At 45.3% G+C, this 17,809-nt stretch overlaps 1 protein-coding gene across 2 annotated transcripts; it reads left to right on the top strand.

Moving 5' to 3' along the window:
- Positions 1-705: 705 nt before the first annotated feature.
- LOC106579276 (PDZ domain-containing protein 7) lies at positions 706-17,805 on the top strand. 2 transcript variants are annotated; one of them, XM_014159044.2, is made up of 17 exons: positions 706-2,434; positions 3,269-3,390; positions 3,539-3,776; positions 4,121-4,258; positions 10,629-10,803; positions 11,504-11,686; positions 11,869-12,016; positions 12,841-12,901; positions 13,086-13,499; positions 13,642-13,806; positions 13,998-14,119; positions 14,227-14,318; positions 14,499-14,590; positions 14,714-14,785; positions 15,005-15,634; positions 15,872-15,972; positions 16,513-17,805. In XM_014159044.2, exons 3-17 carry the CDS (start codon positions 3,617-3,619, stop codon positions 16,654-16,656), a joined length of 2,697 nt encoding a protein of 898 aa, XP_014014519.2. In that variant the 5' UTR covers positions 706-2,434; positions 3,269-3,390; positions 3,539-3,616; the 3' UTR covers positions 16,657-17,805. The 2 variants fall into 2 exon arrangements, with proteins under 2 accessions (XP_014014519.2, XP_045558463.1); XM_045702507.1 differs by having other exon boundaries at positions 706-3,390.
- The last annotated feature ends 4 nt before the right edge of the window (positions 17,806-17,809 follow it).

The following is a 17,809-nucleotide window of genomic DNA, read 5'->3' on the forward strand; positions in this document are numbered from 1 at the left end:
TCAGACAGTGTCACCAGCAAATCACCATCACACCTCCTCCTCCATGCTTCACGGTGGGAACCACACATGTGGAGATCATCCGCTCACAAAGACACAGAGGTTGGAACCAAAAATTGAAAATTTGGACTCATCAGACCAAAGGACAGATTTCCACCGGTCTAACGTCCATTGCTCGTGTTTCTTAGCCCAAACAAGTCTCTTCTTCATGGTTGAATTCTTTGCAGCAATTCAACCATGAAGGCCTGATTTACGCAGTCTCCTCTGTACAGTTGATGTTAAAATGTGTCTGTTACTTGAACTATGTAAAGCATTTATCTGGGTTGTAATTTCAGAGGCTGGTAACTCTAATGAACTTATCCTCTGCGGCAGAGGTAACCCTGGGTCTTCCTTTCCTGTGGCATTCCTCATGAGAGCCAGTTTCATCATAGCGCTTGATGGTTTTTGCAACTGCACTTGAAGAAACTTTCAACGTTCTTGATTGACTGACCTTCATGTCTTAAAGTAATGGGCTGTTGTTTCTCTTAGCTTATTTGAGCTGTTCTTGTCATAATATGGACTTGGTCTTTTACCAAATATGGTTATCTTCTGTATACCACCCCTACCTTGTCACAACATAACTGATTGGCTCAAACACATTAAGGAAATACATTCCACAAATTAACTTTTAACAAGGCACACCTGTTCATTGAAATGCATTCCAGGTGACTACCTCATGAAGCTGGTTGAGAGAATGCCAAGAGTGTGCAAAGCTGTCATCAAGGCAAAAGGGTGGCTACTTTGAAGAATCTAATATATTTTATATTTTGATTTGTTTAACACTTTTTTGGTTACTACATGATTCAATATGTGTTATTTCATAGTTTTGATGTATTCACTATTATTCTACAATGTAGAAAATAGTCAAAGTAAAGAAAAACCCTTAAATGAGTAGGTGTGTCCAAACTTTTGACTGGTACTGTACCTTAAAAAAAATGGGCCTCACGATGGCAACAGGATCTTGTCAGGGTATTTTTGTGCGTTCAAATTTCCATCGATAAAATGCAATTGTGTTTGTTGTTCCTAGTTTATGCCTGCCCATACCATAACCCCACTGCCATCATGGGGCACTCTGTTCACAACGTTGACATCAGCAAATCGCTCACCCACACAATGCCATGCACATGGTCTGTGGTTGTGAGGCTGGTTGGACGTACTGCCAAATTCTCTAAAACGATGTTGAGGCGACTTATGGTAGAGAAATTAACATTCAATTCTCTGGCAATAGCTCTGGTGGACATTCCTGCAGTCAGCATGCCAATTGCATACTCCCTAAAAACTTGAGTCATCTGTGGCATTGTGTTGTGACAAAACTTAACATTTTAGTGGCTTTTTAATGTCCCCAACAGAAGGTGAACCTGTGTAATGATGATGCTATTTAGTCAGCTTCTTGATATGCCCCATATGTCAGGTGATGGATTATCTTGACAAAGGATGCATGCTCACTAACAGGGATGTAAACAACGTTGTGCGCAATATTTGAGAGAAATAAGCTTTTTGTACATATGGAACATTTCTGGGATCTTTTATTTCTGTTCATGAAACGTGGGACCAACACTTTACATGATGCTTAAAAAATGTTGTTCAGTGTATGTATGGTAGGCAAAGCAAAGACTTCAACAATATACAGAAGCTAAGAAAACCATCTGATTCGTATACAAAGAAAACATAAATTAAGTATATAGATCTATTTTGACCTCAGTGTTCAGTAAGGGTGTGTTGCACAAGTCATTTCGCTATGTTAGATATGTCTTTAACAATGCTGAAGGTGTTGTAGTTCTGTGAGTGTGTTAATGATGGTCTGGGTCTAAACTGTTGAGGGACCAGAGCTGATGCATTACACTCAGTTCCACCACTCCAACCAGCTCATACCTGACAGGCTGATAAAATTGTTTTTCATTGTACTGTATACCCTCACGGACAATAAACTGAGCCTTTTGTTTCCACTGGAGTATCATTTAGACAATGTAAAAAAAAAAAGCACAATGGGGAAAGGGGGATACAAGGGGCAGAACGATAGATTTTTACCTTGTCAGTTCGGGGATTCGATTCGGCAACCTTTCGGGTTACTGGCACAACGCTCTAAATGAAGATTGCTTTTACGTCAGGACACAGTGGATTTGATCAAATACCTTTATTTGATATCGAAATTGATTATTATGGCTTTTATAAAAATATGGCTCATAAAATTAGGATATAGTATGCCTATTTGCCATGAGTTGCCTACCTGTATTTCCTACTCAGAGGAACAATGAGCTGGTTCAGCAGCCAATCTGAAAGCAGTTTTGTGTCCCAGTCAAAATGAAGACATCCAATCACATTGCTGTAGAGGGCGGGACTTCGATAGCTTTGTGCTTTTCCCAGGTGAGCTAGGTCATTCAACACAACATGGACAAAGGTAATTTTAAAACTTAAAAATCCGGTTAAAACAATAGCTTGAGTTTATCCGAGGATATCTGTATGCTGTCGAGTGAATTAATGTAGCGTTAACACCTTCCAGCAACTTAGTAGTCAGTCATTGTTGGTGAAATGGTGCTGGTGAATATCTGCACATAATCAACGCTTTAGTTTTTATAAATGTATTTTTCAGCCGTACAATTCATTTTGTCAGAGCGTTTTATTTTATTTATTTATTTTAATTAGACTATATAGAAATGGCAAACATGCCACGGTAGGCTATTGTACAGCTCCCAGGCTGTTGCTGACGAACTACGCAGATAACGTACGCATTACCTCTAATAAAACATATAATAGTAAGGAAAGTGTACTTTAAGGCCGGTCTACTTTACATGCCAGTAGTTTGGGATGCTTGACTAACATAATGTTGCCAACAGTGCATTCTATTTACGCAGTTAGTTCAACGTCGCTGTCCAAGGTCCCGAACAAGCCGTAGGCGCATGGGGGAAATCCTCCTTCATGACGACACCGGGTTTATCACGCATTGGGTTAAGTTTAGTCCAAGGTATCCATGGCATCGAAAACATGTGACATCGTGTCTGTAATTGGGTCAGGCAGGTTGATGAAAGTCAGCTTAAGAAACCGTTATCAAAAAGAGCTCAGCCGTTCATCATTGCTCAACCTACAGTCGATATGATCTAAGAAATTGCAGCATGTTTGAAATAATTGAGCAACATGTATCCTTATCAGTTCGCACATAACATTTGGTTGGTTATTCAATTGGATGAGGTATCTGACCCTGCATGATATCTTACCTACTGCATACATTGGACAGGTCTGTGTTTCTCATGGTGTTAGGTGGGGGAGTGAGATTCACCATGGCCAGGAATGGACCAGAGTGTGAGTCCAGGGAGGCAGAGGGTCTGCCAACATGTCACAAACCACCCATCTGCACTGGTGAGTTACCATGCTACTCAATCATGCCAATATATTCTGTTAGTTTATGTTCTGGCTTCAGTGCATGCATTTATGACAATTTCAAGCCATTGAATTGTACTATGATCTGGTTTCATCAACCCTGAGCCTCCATCTCCTTCTGTTCTAGGCTCCTTCATCCAGCGCTGAGCCCCTGGAGGAGTGTGTACTGGGTAGGCGTGTGTGAAAGAGGACCCAGCTCCTGGCCATGGCTCACTCGTCAGACCCCTCCTGCAGGGACGCAACCCCCGGGACTCAGAGGTCAGGCACGGCTACGCGCCACCTCCTCCGGAAGCAGCAGCAGCGCCGTGGAATCCGATCTTCCTCCCCCATGGGCCGGGTCATCCTCATCAACTCTCCTGTGGACGGTGAGGCTGCCGCTCTGGTACACCACACCGGAGATTGGCTCAGATCAGATTAGCGTGCCCTCTAAGGCATGACCGGTGTTTGGCATATAGGCCTCCCCTCATCACAATCCATATACTGCTACACAGACAAGTTAAGCACCATTCGTTTTCTTAATTAATGTGTTCAGCTCTTTGAAGACAGATTATATATTGTGGCATAAAATTAACCCCGTATGACATACAGGCGAAAAGTGCCTTTTTGTGATCCCTTATATTATCAAAGTGTCACTCATCAAACTTACAGCAGAATTTCCTCTTGGGGTTCACCTGGTAGTATCTGTATTGATCTATGACGTGTTTGTCAGGTGGAGATGACAGTGAGGACATCCATACGGTCACAGTGGATAAGAGTGTGGATGGCAGGCTGGGCTTCAGCGTGCGTGGAGGCTCAGAGCACGGCCTCAGCATCTTTGTCAGCAAGGTAGAGGACAACAGCTCCGCAGGTAAAAAATACATCCAGACAACTATATATCTGTGTTACACATTTAGTCTACACATGACAGGTGTGACATAACATGAGTGACACTGTTCTACCTTGACTGTTTTTAAATTGAGAGACCGACTGTGTGAGCGTCTGCATCTGTATGTCTGTGTCCATGCATGTACTGTACAGGGCATTCAGAAAGTATTCAGACCCCTTGACTTCTTCCACATTTTGTTACGTTACAGCCTTATTCTAAAATGGATTAAATCATTTTTCCCCCCTCATCAATCTACACACAATACCCCATAACGACAAAGCGAAAACAGGTTTTTAGAAATGTTTGCAAATAAATGACTACAAATATTTAAGTATTCAGACCCTTTGCAATGAGACTCAAAATTGAGCTCAGGTGCATCCTGTTTCCATTGATCATCCTTGAGATGTTTCTACAACTTGATTGGAGTCCACCTGTGGTAAATTCAATTGATTGGACATGATTTGGAAAGGCACACACCTGTCTATATAAGGTTCCACAGTGGACAGTATATGTCAGAGTAAAAACCAAGCCATAAGGTCGAAGGAATTGTCCGTAGAGCTCCGAGATAGGATTGTGTCGAGGCAAAGATCTGGGGAAGGGTACCAAAACATTTCTGCAGCATTGAAGGTCCCCAAGAACACAGTGGCCTCCATCATTCTTAAATGGAAGAAGTTTGGAACCACCAAGACTCTTGCTAGAGCTGCCCACCCGGTCAAACTGAGCAATCGGGGGAGAAGGGCCTTGGTCAGGGAGGTGACTACAAACCTGATGGTTACTCTGACAGCGCTCCAGAGTTCCTTTGTGTTGATGGGAGAACCTTCCAGAAGGACAACCATCTCTGCAGCACTCCACCAATCAGGCCTTTATGGAAGAGTGGCCAGAAGGAAGCCACTCCTCAGTAAAAGGCACATGACAGCCTGCTTGGAGATGGCCAAAAGTCACCTAAAGGACTCTCAGACCATGAGAAACAAGATTCTCTGGTATGATGAAACCAAGACTGAACTCTTTGGCCTGAATGCCAAGCTTCATGTCTGGAGGAAACCTGGCACCATCCTTACGTTGAAGCATGGTGGTGGTAGCATCATGCTGTGGGGATGTTATTCAGAGGCAAGGACTGGGAGACTAGTCAGGATCGAGGGACAGATGAATGGAGCAAAGTACAGAGAGATCCTTGATGAAAACCTGCGCCAGAGCGCTCAGGACCTCAGACTGGGGAGAAGGTTCACCTTCCAACAGGACAACAACCCTAAGCACACAGCCAAGACAACGCAGGAGTGGCTTTGGGACAAATCAACCTTACAGTAAAATGCTTACTTACGAGCCCCTAACCGACAGTGCAGTTTTAAAAAACATGGATAAGAATAAGAGATAAAAGTAACAAGAAATTAAAGAGGAGCAGTAAAAAATAACAATATATACAGGGGTGTGCCGGTACAGAGTCAATGTGCGGGGGCACCGGTTAGTTGAGGTAGTATGTACATGTAGTTAGAGTTAATTAAAGTGACTATGCATAGATGACAACAGAGAGTGGCAGTGGTGTGGGGAGGGGGGCAATGTGAATAGTCTGGGTAGCCATTTGACTAGATGTTCAGGAGTCTTATGGCTCGGGGGTAGAAGCTGTTTAGAAGCCTCTTAGACCTAGACTTGGAGCTCCAGTACTGCTTGCCATGTGGTAGCAGAGAGAACAGTTTGTGACTAGGGTGGGAGGAGTCTTTGACAATTTTCAGGGCCTTCCTCTGACACCGCCTGGTATAGAGGTCCTGGATGGCAGGAAGCTTGGCCCCAGTGATGTACTGGGCTGTTTGCACTACCCTCTGTAGTGCCTTGCTGTCAGAGGCCGAGCAGTTGCCATACCAGGCAGTGATGCAACCAGTCAGGATGCTCTCGATGGTGCAGCTGTAAAACCTTTTGATGATCTGAGGACCCATTCCAAATCTTTTCAGTCTCCTGAGGGGGAATACGCTTTGTCGTGCCCTCTTCACGACTGTCTTGGTGTGTTTTGGACCATGTTAGATTGTTGGTGATGTGGACACCAAGGAACTTGAAGCTCTCAACCTGCTCCACTGCAGCCCCGTCGATGAGAATGGTGGCGTGCTCGATCACATTTTTCCTGTAGTCCACAATCATCTCTTTTGTCTTGATCACGTTGAGGGAGAGGTTGTTGTCCTGGCACCACATGGCCAGGTCTCTGACCTCCTCCCTATAGGCTGCCTCGTTGTTGTTGGTGATCAGGCCTACCACTGTTGTGTCATTGGCAAATTTAATGATGGTGTTGGAGTCGTGCCTGGCCTTGCAGTCATGAGTGAACAGGGAGTACAGCAGGGGGCTGAGCACGCACCCCTGAGGGGCCCCAATGTTGAGGATCAGCATGGCGGATGTGTTGTTACCTACCCTTACCGCCTGGGGCGGTCCGTCAGGAAGTCCAGGATCCAGTTGCAGAGGGAGGTGTTTAGTCCCAGGGTCCTTAGCCTATTGATGAGCTTTGAGGGCACGACGCTGAGCTGTAGTCAATGAATAGCATTCTCGCATAGGTGTTCCTTCTGTCCAGGTGGGAAAGGGCAGTGTGGAGTGCAATAGAGACTGAATCATCTGTGGATCTGTTGGGGTGGTATGCAAATTGGAGTGGGTCTAGGGGTTCTGGGATGATGGTGTTGATGTGAGCCATGACCAGCCTTTCAAAGCAATTCATGGCTACAGATGTGAGTGCTACGGGTCGGTAGTCATTTAGGAAGGTTACCCTAGTGGTCTTGGGCACAGGGACTATGGTGGTCTGCTTAAAACATGTTGGTATTACAGACTCGGACAGGGAGAGGTTGAAAATGTCAGTGAAGACACTTTCTAGGTGGTCAGCGCATGCTCGCAGTACACATCCTGGTAATCCGTCTCACCCTGCATCCTTGTGACTGTTGACCTGTCTAAAGGTCTTACTCACATCGGCTGCGGAGAGTGTGATCACAAAGTCTTCCAGTATAGCTGGTGCTCTCATGCATGTTTCAGTGTTATTTGCCTCAAAGCGAGCATAGAAGTAGTTTAGCTTGTCCGGTTGGCTCGTGTCACTGGGCAGCTCTCGGCTGTGCTTCTCTTTGTAGTCTGTAATGGTTTGCAGCCCCTGCCACATCCGACGAGCATCAGAGCCAGTGTAGTATGACTCGATCTTAGTCCTGTATTGACACTTTGTCTGTTTGATGGTTCATCGGAGGGCATAGCGGGATTTCTTATAAGGTCCTTGAAAGCGGCAACTCTAGCCTTTAGCACAGTGCGGATGCTGCCTGTAATCCATGGTTTCTTGCTGGGGTATGTACAGTTGAAGTCGGAAGTTTACATAGGTTGGAGTCATTAAAACTAGTTTTTCAACCACTCCACACATTTCTTGTTAACAAACTATAGTTTTGGCAAGTCGGTGAGGACATCTACTTTGTGCATGACACAAGTAATTTTTCCAACAATTGTTTACAGACAGATTATTTCACTTATAATTCACTGTATCACAATTCCAGTGGGTCAGACATTTACATACACTAAGTTGACTGTGCCTTTAAACAGCTTGGAAAATTCCAGAAAATGATGTCATGGCTTTAGAAGCTTCTGATAGGATAATTTACATAATTTGAGTCAAATGGAGGTGTACCTGTGGATGTATTGCAAGGCCTACCTTCAAACTCAGTGCCTCTTTGCTTGACATCATTGAAAATCAAAGGAAATCAGCCGTCATACCGCTCAGGAAGGAGACGTGTTCTGTCTCCTAGAGATGAACATACTTTGGTGCGAAAAGTGCAAACCAATCCCAGAATGACCGTAAAGGACCTTGTGAAGATGCTGAAGGAATCAGGTACAAAGTTTCCATTTTCACAGTAAATCGAGTCCTATATCGACATAACCTGAATGGCCGCTCAGCAAGGAAGAAGCCACTGCTCCAAAACCGCCATAAAACAGCCAGACTACAGTTTGCAACTGCACATGGGGACAAAGATCGTATTTTTTGGAGAAATGTCCTCTGGTCTGATGAAACAAAAATAGAACTGTTTGGCCATAATGACCATCGTTATGTTTGGAGGATAAAGGGGGAGGGTTGCAAGCCGAAGAACACCATCCCAACCGTGAAGCACGGGGATGGCAGCATCATGTTGTGGGGGTGCTTTGCTGCAGGAGGGACTGGTGCACTTCACAAAATAAAATGGCCTCATGGGGAAGGAAAATTCTGTGGATTTATTGAAGCAACATCTCAAGACATCAGTCAGAAAGTTAAAGCTTGGTCGCAAATGGGTCTTCCAAATGGACAATGACCCCAAGCATACTTCCAAAGTTGTGGCAAAATGGAGGACAACAAAGTGAAGGTATTTGAGTGGCCATCACAAAGCCCTGACCTCAATCCTATAGAAAATTTGTGGGCAGAACTGAAAAAGCATGTGTGAGCAAGGAGGCCTACAAACCTGACTCAGTCACACCAGCTCTGTCAGGAGGAATGGGCCAACATTCACCCAACTTATTGTGGGAAGCTTGTGGAAGGCTACCCAAAACATTTTACCCAAGTTAAACAATTGAAAGGCAATACTACCAAATACTAATTGAGTGTTTGTAAACTTCTGACCCACTGGGAATGTGATGAAAGAAATAAAAGCTGAAATACATCATTCTCTCTATTATTCTGACATTTCACATTTTTTAAATAAAGTGGTGATCCTAACTGACCTAAGACAGGGAATTTTTACTCTGATTAAATGTCAGGAATTGTGAAAAACTGAGTTTTTAAATGTATTTGGCTAAGGTGTATGGAAACTTCCGACTTCAATTGTGGGGAAGACGTCATCGATGCACTTATTGATGAAGTCAATGACAGATGTGGTGTACTCCTCAATGCCATTAGAGGAATCCCGGAACATATTCCAGTCTGTGCTAGCAAAACAGTCCTGTAGCTTAGCATCTGCTTCATCTGACCACTTTTTTATTGATGTAGTTACTGGTGCTTCCTGCTTTAAGTTTAGCTTGTAAGCAGGAATCAGGAGGATAGAATTATAGTCAGATTTCCCAAATGGAGGGTGAGGGAGAGCTTTGTATGCATCTCTGTGTGTGGAGTATAGGTGGTCCAGAGTTATTTTCCCTCTGGTTGCACATTTAACATGTTGATAGAAATGAGGTAAAACTGATTTAAGTTTCCCTGCATTAAAATTCCCGGCTACTAGGAGCGCCGCCTCTGATTGAGCGTTTTCTTGTTTGCTTATGGCGGAATACAGCTCATTCAATGCTATCTTGGTGCCAGCCTCTGACTGTGGTGGTATGTAAACAGCTACAAAGAATATAGATGAAAACTATCTCGGTAGGTAGTGGTCTGCAGCTTATCATGAGAAACTCTACCTCAGGCGAGCAATAGCTCGAGACTTCCTTAGATATCGTGCACCAGCTGTTGTTTACAAAAATACATAGACCGCCACCCCTTGTCTTACCAGACGCCGCTGTTCTATCCTGCCGGTACATCGTATAACCAGCCAGCTGTATGTGGATATTGTCGTCGTTCAGCCACGACTCCGTGAAGCATAAGATGTTACAGTTTTTAATGTCCCATTGGTAGTTTAATCGTCCCAATAACTCGTCCATTTTATTGTCCAAAGATTGTATGTTTGCTAGCAGAATTGAGGGGAGTGGGGGTTTATTCGATCGCCTCCTACTCCTCAGAAGGCAGACCGTTCTCCGGCCTCTTTCTCCGCCTCCTCTTCATGCAGATCACTGGGGTCGGGTGCCTGTTCCCGAAGGGAGCCGTATATCCTCCACCTCGGCCTCGTCAGAGCCGTGAAAGAAGAAAAAGGATTCTGCTAGTCCATGATGAGTAATCTCAGTCCTGATGTCTAGAAGTAATTTTCGGTCATAAGAGACGGTAGCAGCAACATTATGTACATAAATAGTATAAAAATAAAGTTACAAACAACGCAGATAAACAAACAAAAACACAATCAGTTGGGGGCACGTAAAACGTATGCCTTCTGCTCCGGCACCATTTTTACAATGGCATTTTTATCTCTGAATGTCCTTGAGTGGCCCAGCCAGAGCCAGGACATGAACCCGATCGAACATAGCTGTGCAGCGACACTCCCCATCCCACCTGACAGAGCTTGAGAGGATCTGCGTAAAAGAATGGGAGAAACTCCCCAAATACAGGTGTGCCAAGCTTGTAGCGTCATACCCAAGAAGACTTGAGGCTGTAATCGCTGCCATAGGGGCTTCAACAATGTACTGAGTAAAGGGTCTGAATACTTATGGATTACATTTTTTTTTTTTAAGAATAAGGCTGCAACGTACCAAAATGTGGAAAAAGTCATGGGGTCTGAATACTTTACGAATGCACTGCATATGTCCACAGAGCAGTCAGGCCTGTGTGTGGGGGACAAGCTGGTGGAGGTGAATGGGGTGAGCTTGGAGAGCATCACTATGAGCAGTGCAGTTAAAGTCCTGACAGGGAACAACAGACTGAGGATGGTGGTGAGACGCGTGGGCAAAGTACCCGGTATCCGCTACTCCAAAGAGAAGACAACCTGGTAAGCACAGACCTCCGATTTATTCATTACACATTCTCTGTCAATTCAGAGCCACAGTTTGGAATTGAGTCCCTTTCACCCCTTGAATAGTCTCTGATTTGATTGTGTTTAGTTAGAATCCTGTCAATAAAGCTTTATCTAATTAGCAACTTAAATTCCATAGTTTCTTTAAGTACTTATATAGGTCTGATCATGTCTTTACATGTATTTGATACATGTATACAGTATATATCAATGGTTCGATTACTCTTAGCCTAAATGTTAGAGTATAACTCTATTGCAGTGTAGATCCTTATGTACCAGTATACACAGAGTGTTGAGCGTAAAAAAAACAGCAGCGTTACAGTTCTTGACTCAAACTCGTGTGCCTGGCACCTACTACCATACACCGCTCAAAGGCAATTCAATATCTCATACACAATCCATGTCTCAGTTGTCTCAAGGCTTAAAAATCCTTCTTTAACCCGTCACCTCCCCTTCATCTACACTGATTTGAAGTGGATTTAACAAGTGACATCAGTAAGGGATTATAGCTTTCACCTGGTCAGTCTGTCATGGAAAGAGCAGGTGTTCATAATGTTTTGGACACTGTCAATGGTTTGATTACTTGTAATAGAGCAGAACTCTATTACAGTGTGTACCCATATGTGCCAGTATACGTCACAAAAACATTCGACCCCATAACATATCTCCATTGCAGGGTGGATCTGATCCACGGTAGGATGGTGGTGGAGGAGAGTGGGCGTACACCCTCCGCCTCGGTGGCCAGCTCAGATGGGGCCCTGCGGAGGATCATCCACCTCTACACCACCTCAGATGACTATTGCCTGGGCTTCAACATCCGAGGGGGCAAGGAGTTCGGCCTGGGCATCTACGTCTCCAAGTAGGCTCATACTGTAACATCTCCGGCTTGAGAAACAAAGAAATCATTAGAAATAAAGTTGAACCGCTTTTTGAATTCATCATTTAAATCCTTGCTTAGTTTGAAGTGTCTGTATTTCCTGTGCTGTGCTGGACTCTTATGCCCTGCGCTGTTCAGTGATATTATGACGTGTGCGGTGTCAGATTGGATCCTGGTGGTTTGGGTGAACGGAACGGCATCAATATGGGCGACCAGATCCTTGCGGCCAACGGTGTAAGCTTTGAGGACATCAGCCACAGCAGTGCCGTGGAGGTGCTGAAGAGCCACACACACATCATGCTGACCATCAAGGTGAGTGAGGAGGTTGACCTTCTACTACCTTGAACGTCGAAGACTTTGAAAACAGACAATTGGAGCCTGTGATTCCATATAGATCCAAATGAGATTGTTATAGATTTTTTCCACCGCTGCGTTCATATTTACACGTGGAGATCCATGCTTCTTGGTGTATTGACGACCTGGTAATGGCGGTGTATCACCTTCCAGAATGAACCATGACTACTCTCCATTGAGAAAGTGTGTAGCCCAATTGTAATGGTCAGTGAAAATGGCCCACACAGTCACTCACTCACTGTCTCTCTTTCACACACACACACACACACACACACACACACACACGCACACACACACCGTTGCTACAGTACACACACCAAGAGAGCAGGTTGCGTTGCAGGGCAGACAGCTGGCGTACAGTCGTAATATTGCTCGCTCACTTTACCTGTGGCGGTTTGGGTTTCACCCTGTGAAAAATATCCAGGCTGCATGCATTATTCACCAGGCAGCTCAGCCAGGATCAGGTGATGATCTAAAGCACACAGGCACGTTTTGTAGCTTAATGTTTTCCAATTCTTTACCTCGCCTTGGCCCCTCTTTAAAAGGGAAACACTATTACCAGTACTAGGGAAAATAACAGTACGAAGCATGTCAAAGGTGGAATATGTGTTGGGAAGAAAACGATTTCCATTGCTTGTTGTCGACGTGTGGACCTTTTTGCTGCTCTTTCTCTACGTTATATATGATTCTGTCTTTGTGGTTCTAGAGTTACTCTTGATCCGGTGAATGGGTCAAGAACTCTACTGTAACCTATTTGCATATCTCTGGCCGCATCTTTGCAGGAAGCGGGACGATACCCTGCCTATAAGGAGATGGTGGCAGAATACAGGTGGCTTAACAAGTGTATGTAACCATCTCCTTACCTCATGTAGCCTATATTATGTTTCAGGTGTGGTTTTGAATTATTTAAGAAAGCAACGGGCCACTGGTGACTTTTGCTAACTTTTATTTTTGAATATAGATCTTCCACACAAACAATTCAAAACAAACACTAGATCTGTACTGATGTGTGTGTCTCCTCTCTCAGTGGCCAGTGGCAATGGGACTCGGCAGTCTTCCTCCCAGGGCTCGGACTCCAACTCCTCTGCCTCATCCTTGTCCTCTGGGACTCCTATCTCCTCTCTGAGCGGACTGTCTCAGGTCATGTTCCCCCCCAGCCTGCCCTTTGGCATGGACATGGTGGACGTCTGTATCTCTACTGAGGACCAGAGGTCTGAGTCTGGCCAGTGCACTGACACCGCCATCCAGACCGACCCCTCGCCTCACAGGATGGGTGCGGACACTAGCCACAGCCTGGGGGCCACCACCCTCCTGCAGGACTCGGCCATCCGGGGGGAGGGAGGCAGGGAGAGAGGAGAGTCCCCCAAAACGGCCGTCCTAATAGCCCTCAGTAGACCGAGTCAGCCCATCCATCGCTCCCAGAGCCAGGTCACTGTAGCAGGTGAGGCCAGAGGGGTGGACTGGTTTAGATAGAAAGGGAGTTTACTGCAACGATTGGACAACTCAGAAGAACTTGTTTTTGTAAAATGACTGAGTATAGTCTTGTTTGGTTGAGGCCCTGTCTCCTTCCTGTCCTGCCATAGAGGTGAAGCAGACGAAGCAGAGGAAACAGCAGAAAGGAGGGAAGAATCCTGAGAGGAGCACCCTACAGCGCTCCAAGACCTTTGTCAACCTGCTGTTCAGGGGTCGCAGGAGAGACACCTCCAAGGGGCGCTCCAAGTCCCCCCCCAAATCCGGGGCAGGCGGAGGTTAGTAGTACCTCCAACGATCCTGTAGACTATAAGAGAATAACTTTAGTCAATGGTACAACTAGCTGTTATTTCAACAGAGTTTTACTCTGTCATTATGAGTCAATATAAGTATGGCTAAAACCAGAGTTAGTTTGTTATAGAGTTGAGTTGGTATACTACAACCAGCTGGGTGTTGGTTATGTCCCTAGATGGGGAGCGCAGGCGCAGACCCAGCGGGCCGGATCCAGAGATGCTGGGGGTGGTGGAGGGCATGGCCCGCAGGCTGCTGAGTGAGGACGAGGTGGCCTCCGTCATGAAGACCTGCCGACGGGTATGGAGCCTGGGGCCTGGGCAGGAGAGGCACCGAAAATATTAACTGTTATCATCCTTATTCCATGGATTTTTGCATGCAGTGTTATAGTCACTATTCTCTTGCAGTACATAACAGAGCGTGTGGTGGAGAACCTGGTGCGCCACCTGCTGGCCGTGCTGGACCGGCCTGAGAAGCTGTTGCTGCTGAGAGAGATCAGGTACACAGAGAGGCAACAACAATAGTAACAACATTCACTTTAAGGATTTAGATAGGAAGGGGAGCGGCCAGTTGACGGATTTAGCATTCGGCTTAACTCACAAATCCTATTATTTGATGACTGGACAATGAAAACAATCCTGTTCTTTTTATAAGCTAATAACTCTCTCTTCCGCTTTAGAATGCTGCTGCCTCCAGCTGACCTAGGGCTTTTCAACAACATGGTGGTCCCATTCGAAGTGGAGGCCTATGATATCTTGAAGTACCGTTCTGGTGAGGAAAGACATGCATATTCATAGAGTAATGTACACACTACCTGTACATTCAACAATACATTTAAAGGAAAGCATTTCCATTCTTTAAATTACCCCTTTTCTCCCCTCCTTTATCATGTAGTCAGATCCCCACTTCTGCGCTCCCCCCAGTCTGGACGAGCCCCCAGACGACACCTCATCACCCCTATCCCAGGTCAGTACGGTCCCATCTACAGTATAGCAGTGTTTAATTCATTCTTGGGGGAGGAAGTGCAGGCTTTTGTTCCAGCCCGGCACTGTCACACCTGATTCAACTAATTGTGGTTCAGGTTGAAGACCATGATTATTGGAACATGGTTTTAAAGTCGTGTTGGAACACAAGTCTGCTCTCCAGGATCTTGGTTGTTACACTGACTCCTGAATCCCCATGCAGACTTCCAGGGTGGCTTTGAGCTCCACAGTGCCCAGGAGGTGGAGAGGGAGAGCCAGCTGCTGGAGGAGTTAGAACGGCTGCGTCTGTCTGCGTCCCAGAGCCCCCGGCAGCAGCACACCCATACCTCCAGAGCATTCCCCCCCCCCTGCTGGACGTCCCAGTGGATGGCTACGCCTCCTCAGACTCCCTCCGTCCTCCCCCCGTCAGCCCCCTGCTCCCCAACTGGCTGCTGGCCCACAGCAACACCACCGACCCCCCCTCCACTCTACGAGGACACAGTGGTACAGTCCGCTCCGTCCACTTTGATGTGTCAATGGACCAGGGAGATACCATCTCAGAGCGGGGGGAGGTCTCCCTTCAGGAATGGGACTTCCAAGGGTAAAAAGGAGAAAACTGATAAAAGGGAGAAAGAAACTGTGTTCACTCTGCAGAGTGCTCCTCGACGCAGCAGGCCCCTGTTGTCCCAGGTGTTTGGCTCTGGCCTGGACGCTGACTTCACAGCAGAGGGGTTGGGAAGGGAGCAGGTGAACGGTCATCCCAGCTCCTCTGAGAATGGCCTCAATGGCAGCGCTCCGGTCATAAAGTACGAGTTGAAAACCGTCAGCATCTCCAAGACTAAGCAGTCACTGGGTGAGTTCATGTACAGTTCTTATGTCACGGTGTCACAGTTTGCCATCCTCATGGTTTACCAAACAATTGCACCTCCAGTACTTCTCTGTAATATGTGTTTATGAATTAATTATTATAGAAAGGGGTCAGCAAAGTAGCTTACAAAAGAGCCAATACAAATGTGATGTTTCACTCATACAATTCAACACATTTTTGATTGTTTGTGTATGTAATAATGCCTTTGTTTTCCTGGTCCAGGGATCAGTATCTCTGGTGGGATGGAGTCCAAGGTGCAGCCGGTGGTGAAGATAGAGAAGATCTTCCCAGGAGGAGCCGCCTCCACGTGTGAAGTCCTGAAGGTACACCTGTTCTAACCTGTGTTATGACCTGTTATAAGCTCTAAGGCTACAACCGGTCTCATTACAACATGACCCATAAACCACCATTCGGATAGGCATTTCACCTTATGAACATCACACATTCCATTCAGATCTTTTCCAACTAATTTGAATTGACCCGATTAATGGAAATATGAATGTCGCTAGTGATGAAATCAAACATAGTGATGAGAGAGAGGCCCAAGGTAATCTCAAGGGATCCTTGTTATAATAAGCGTTTTGAAGGAGCTCTTTTATTTGAGGGAAGAGTACTGATCTGAGGGGGGTATTTGAGTAATGCATGTTTTGAACCGGGGCATTTAGACTCTTTGGCACCACATTATAGAAAGAGAACAGAGAGCAATGCAATCAGAATGTTTTTGAGGTCAAACAACAACGCAAAGTGATGTTGAATTGAAAGGGGGCAATGTGTGTGTGTGTGTGTGTGTACAAACTAGAGCAACAGAGCATGCACAAGACAAATGTATTCACTAACCTTCCTTCCTCTGGTTGCATCCCCAGGCTGGATTTGAGCTGGTGTCAGTGGATGGAGTGTCCCTGCAGGGCGTGACTCACCCCCACGCTGTGGAGATCATCCGCAGGGCTTTCAGCAACAAGGCCAAAGACCCCATGGTGTTTATAGTCAAAGTCCCCAAAAGCCCTTGACCCAAGACTGACTCACTGCAGAGAAAAATGGGTCTTTGGCCTGGAGGCCCAAGACCTAAAGAGACTAGAAGCAACACAAACAGAACTACAGTGTGCTGGAAGAAGGGGAGAAAGGAGTGAAAAGTGACAGTCTGATGGAATTCTATAGGTTAATAGGAAACTCCTGTTTCCTCTATGGTGAACAAGAAGGATCTGGTCAATCTAATGAGGGGACTAAGAGACCTGCTGCCATGGGAACCAGCAGCCAGTGTCCTAGAGCGCCAGTTCACACAATCCTTCACTTTTCATTATTTGCTATAATGTATTAATAATCGCATCAGACGTTCACAAATGATGTAAAATGAATATACACATTTATATAGACATTTCTTAGGACAATACTTCACTTAAGTCAAAACTGTAATCCGAGTGCCTTCCAGGACCCCTGTGAACTGAACGAATGGTTGTCTGTCCGAGCCATAGAGATAGATAGACAAAGATGAGTCCTCTACGTGCCATTGAGGCAATCTCCATTTTGAAGTAGTCAATTTTCTTCTTCAAGATTGGCAGATCCCTCCTGATGACTCGGTTGAACATGACTCCAGAGTCACCAGGAGGGATCAGCCCATGCTAATAACAGCCTTTTGGCCACTAGAGGCCTCCATCATTGGCTATGGTCTGAGCCAGTGTAGAGCGGTGGCTAGCATACCTGCTTGTGATCAGAAGATGGCAGGCTTGGATCCACCTGTCAGTTGATGGTAATGTTAATACCATGTATAGACACACAGAGCCATAAACTGATAGTGATCATCTTGATTGGAAAGTCACATGTTAATATCAGGTGTAAACATGACCTGAGTTTCTCTAATTATTGGTGAAATGTCTACAGGCCACAATCTGGATACAGGAGAGTGACATGTTAGCACACTGTATAAACAGGACTTAACATAATAAAATAAAGAGCCTCTGACTATTTATTTTACTACTGTGGCTTGATGTTCCTTTTCTGACCTACTCATAGAATAAACCACTTAATACATGCTTTTTGATAATTACATTGTTTATCTTGGCCAGGTCGCAGTTGTAAATGAGAACTTGTTCTCAACTGGCCTACCTGATTAAATAAAGGTGAAATATATATACATTTTTTAAATAACAGAAATGTCAATCAGTA

The sequence above is a fragment of the Salmo salar genome, chromosome ssa19 (genome assembly GCF_905237065.1).
Source record: "Salmo salar chromosome ssa19, Ssal_v3.1, whole genome shotgun sequence".
Lineage (NCBI taxonomy): Eukaryota > Metazoa > Chordata > Actinopteri > Salmoniformes > Salmonidae > Salmo > Salmo salar.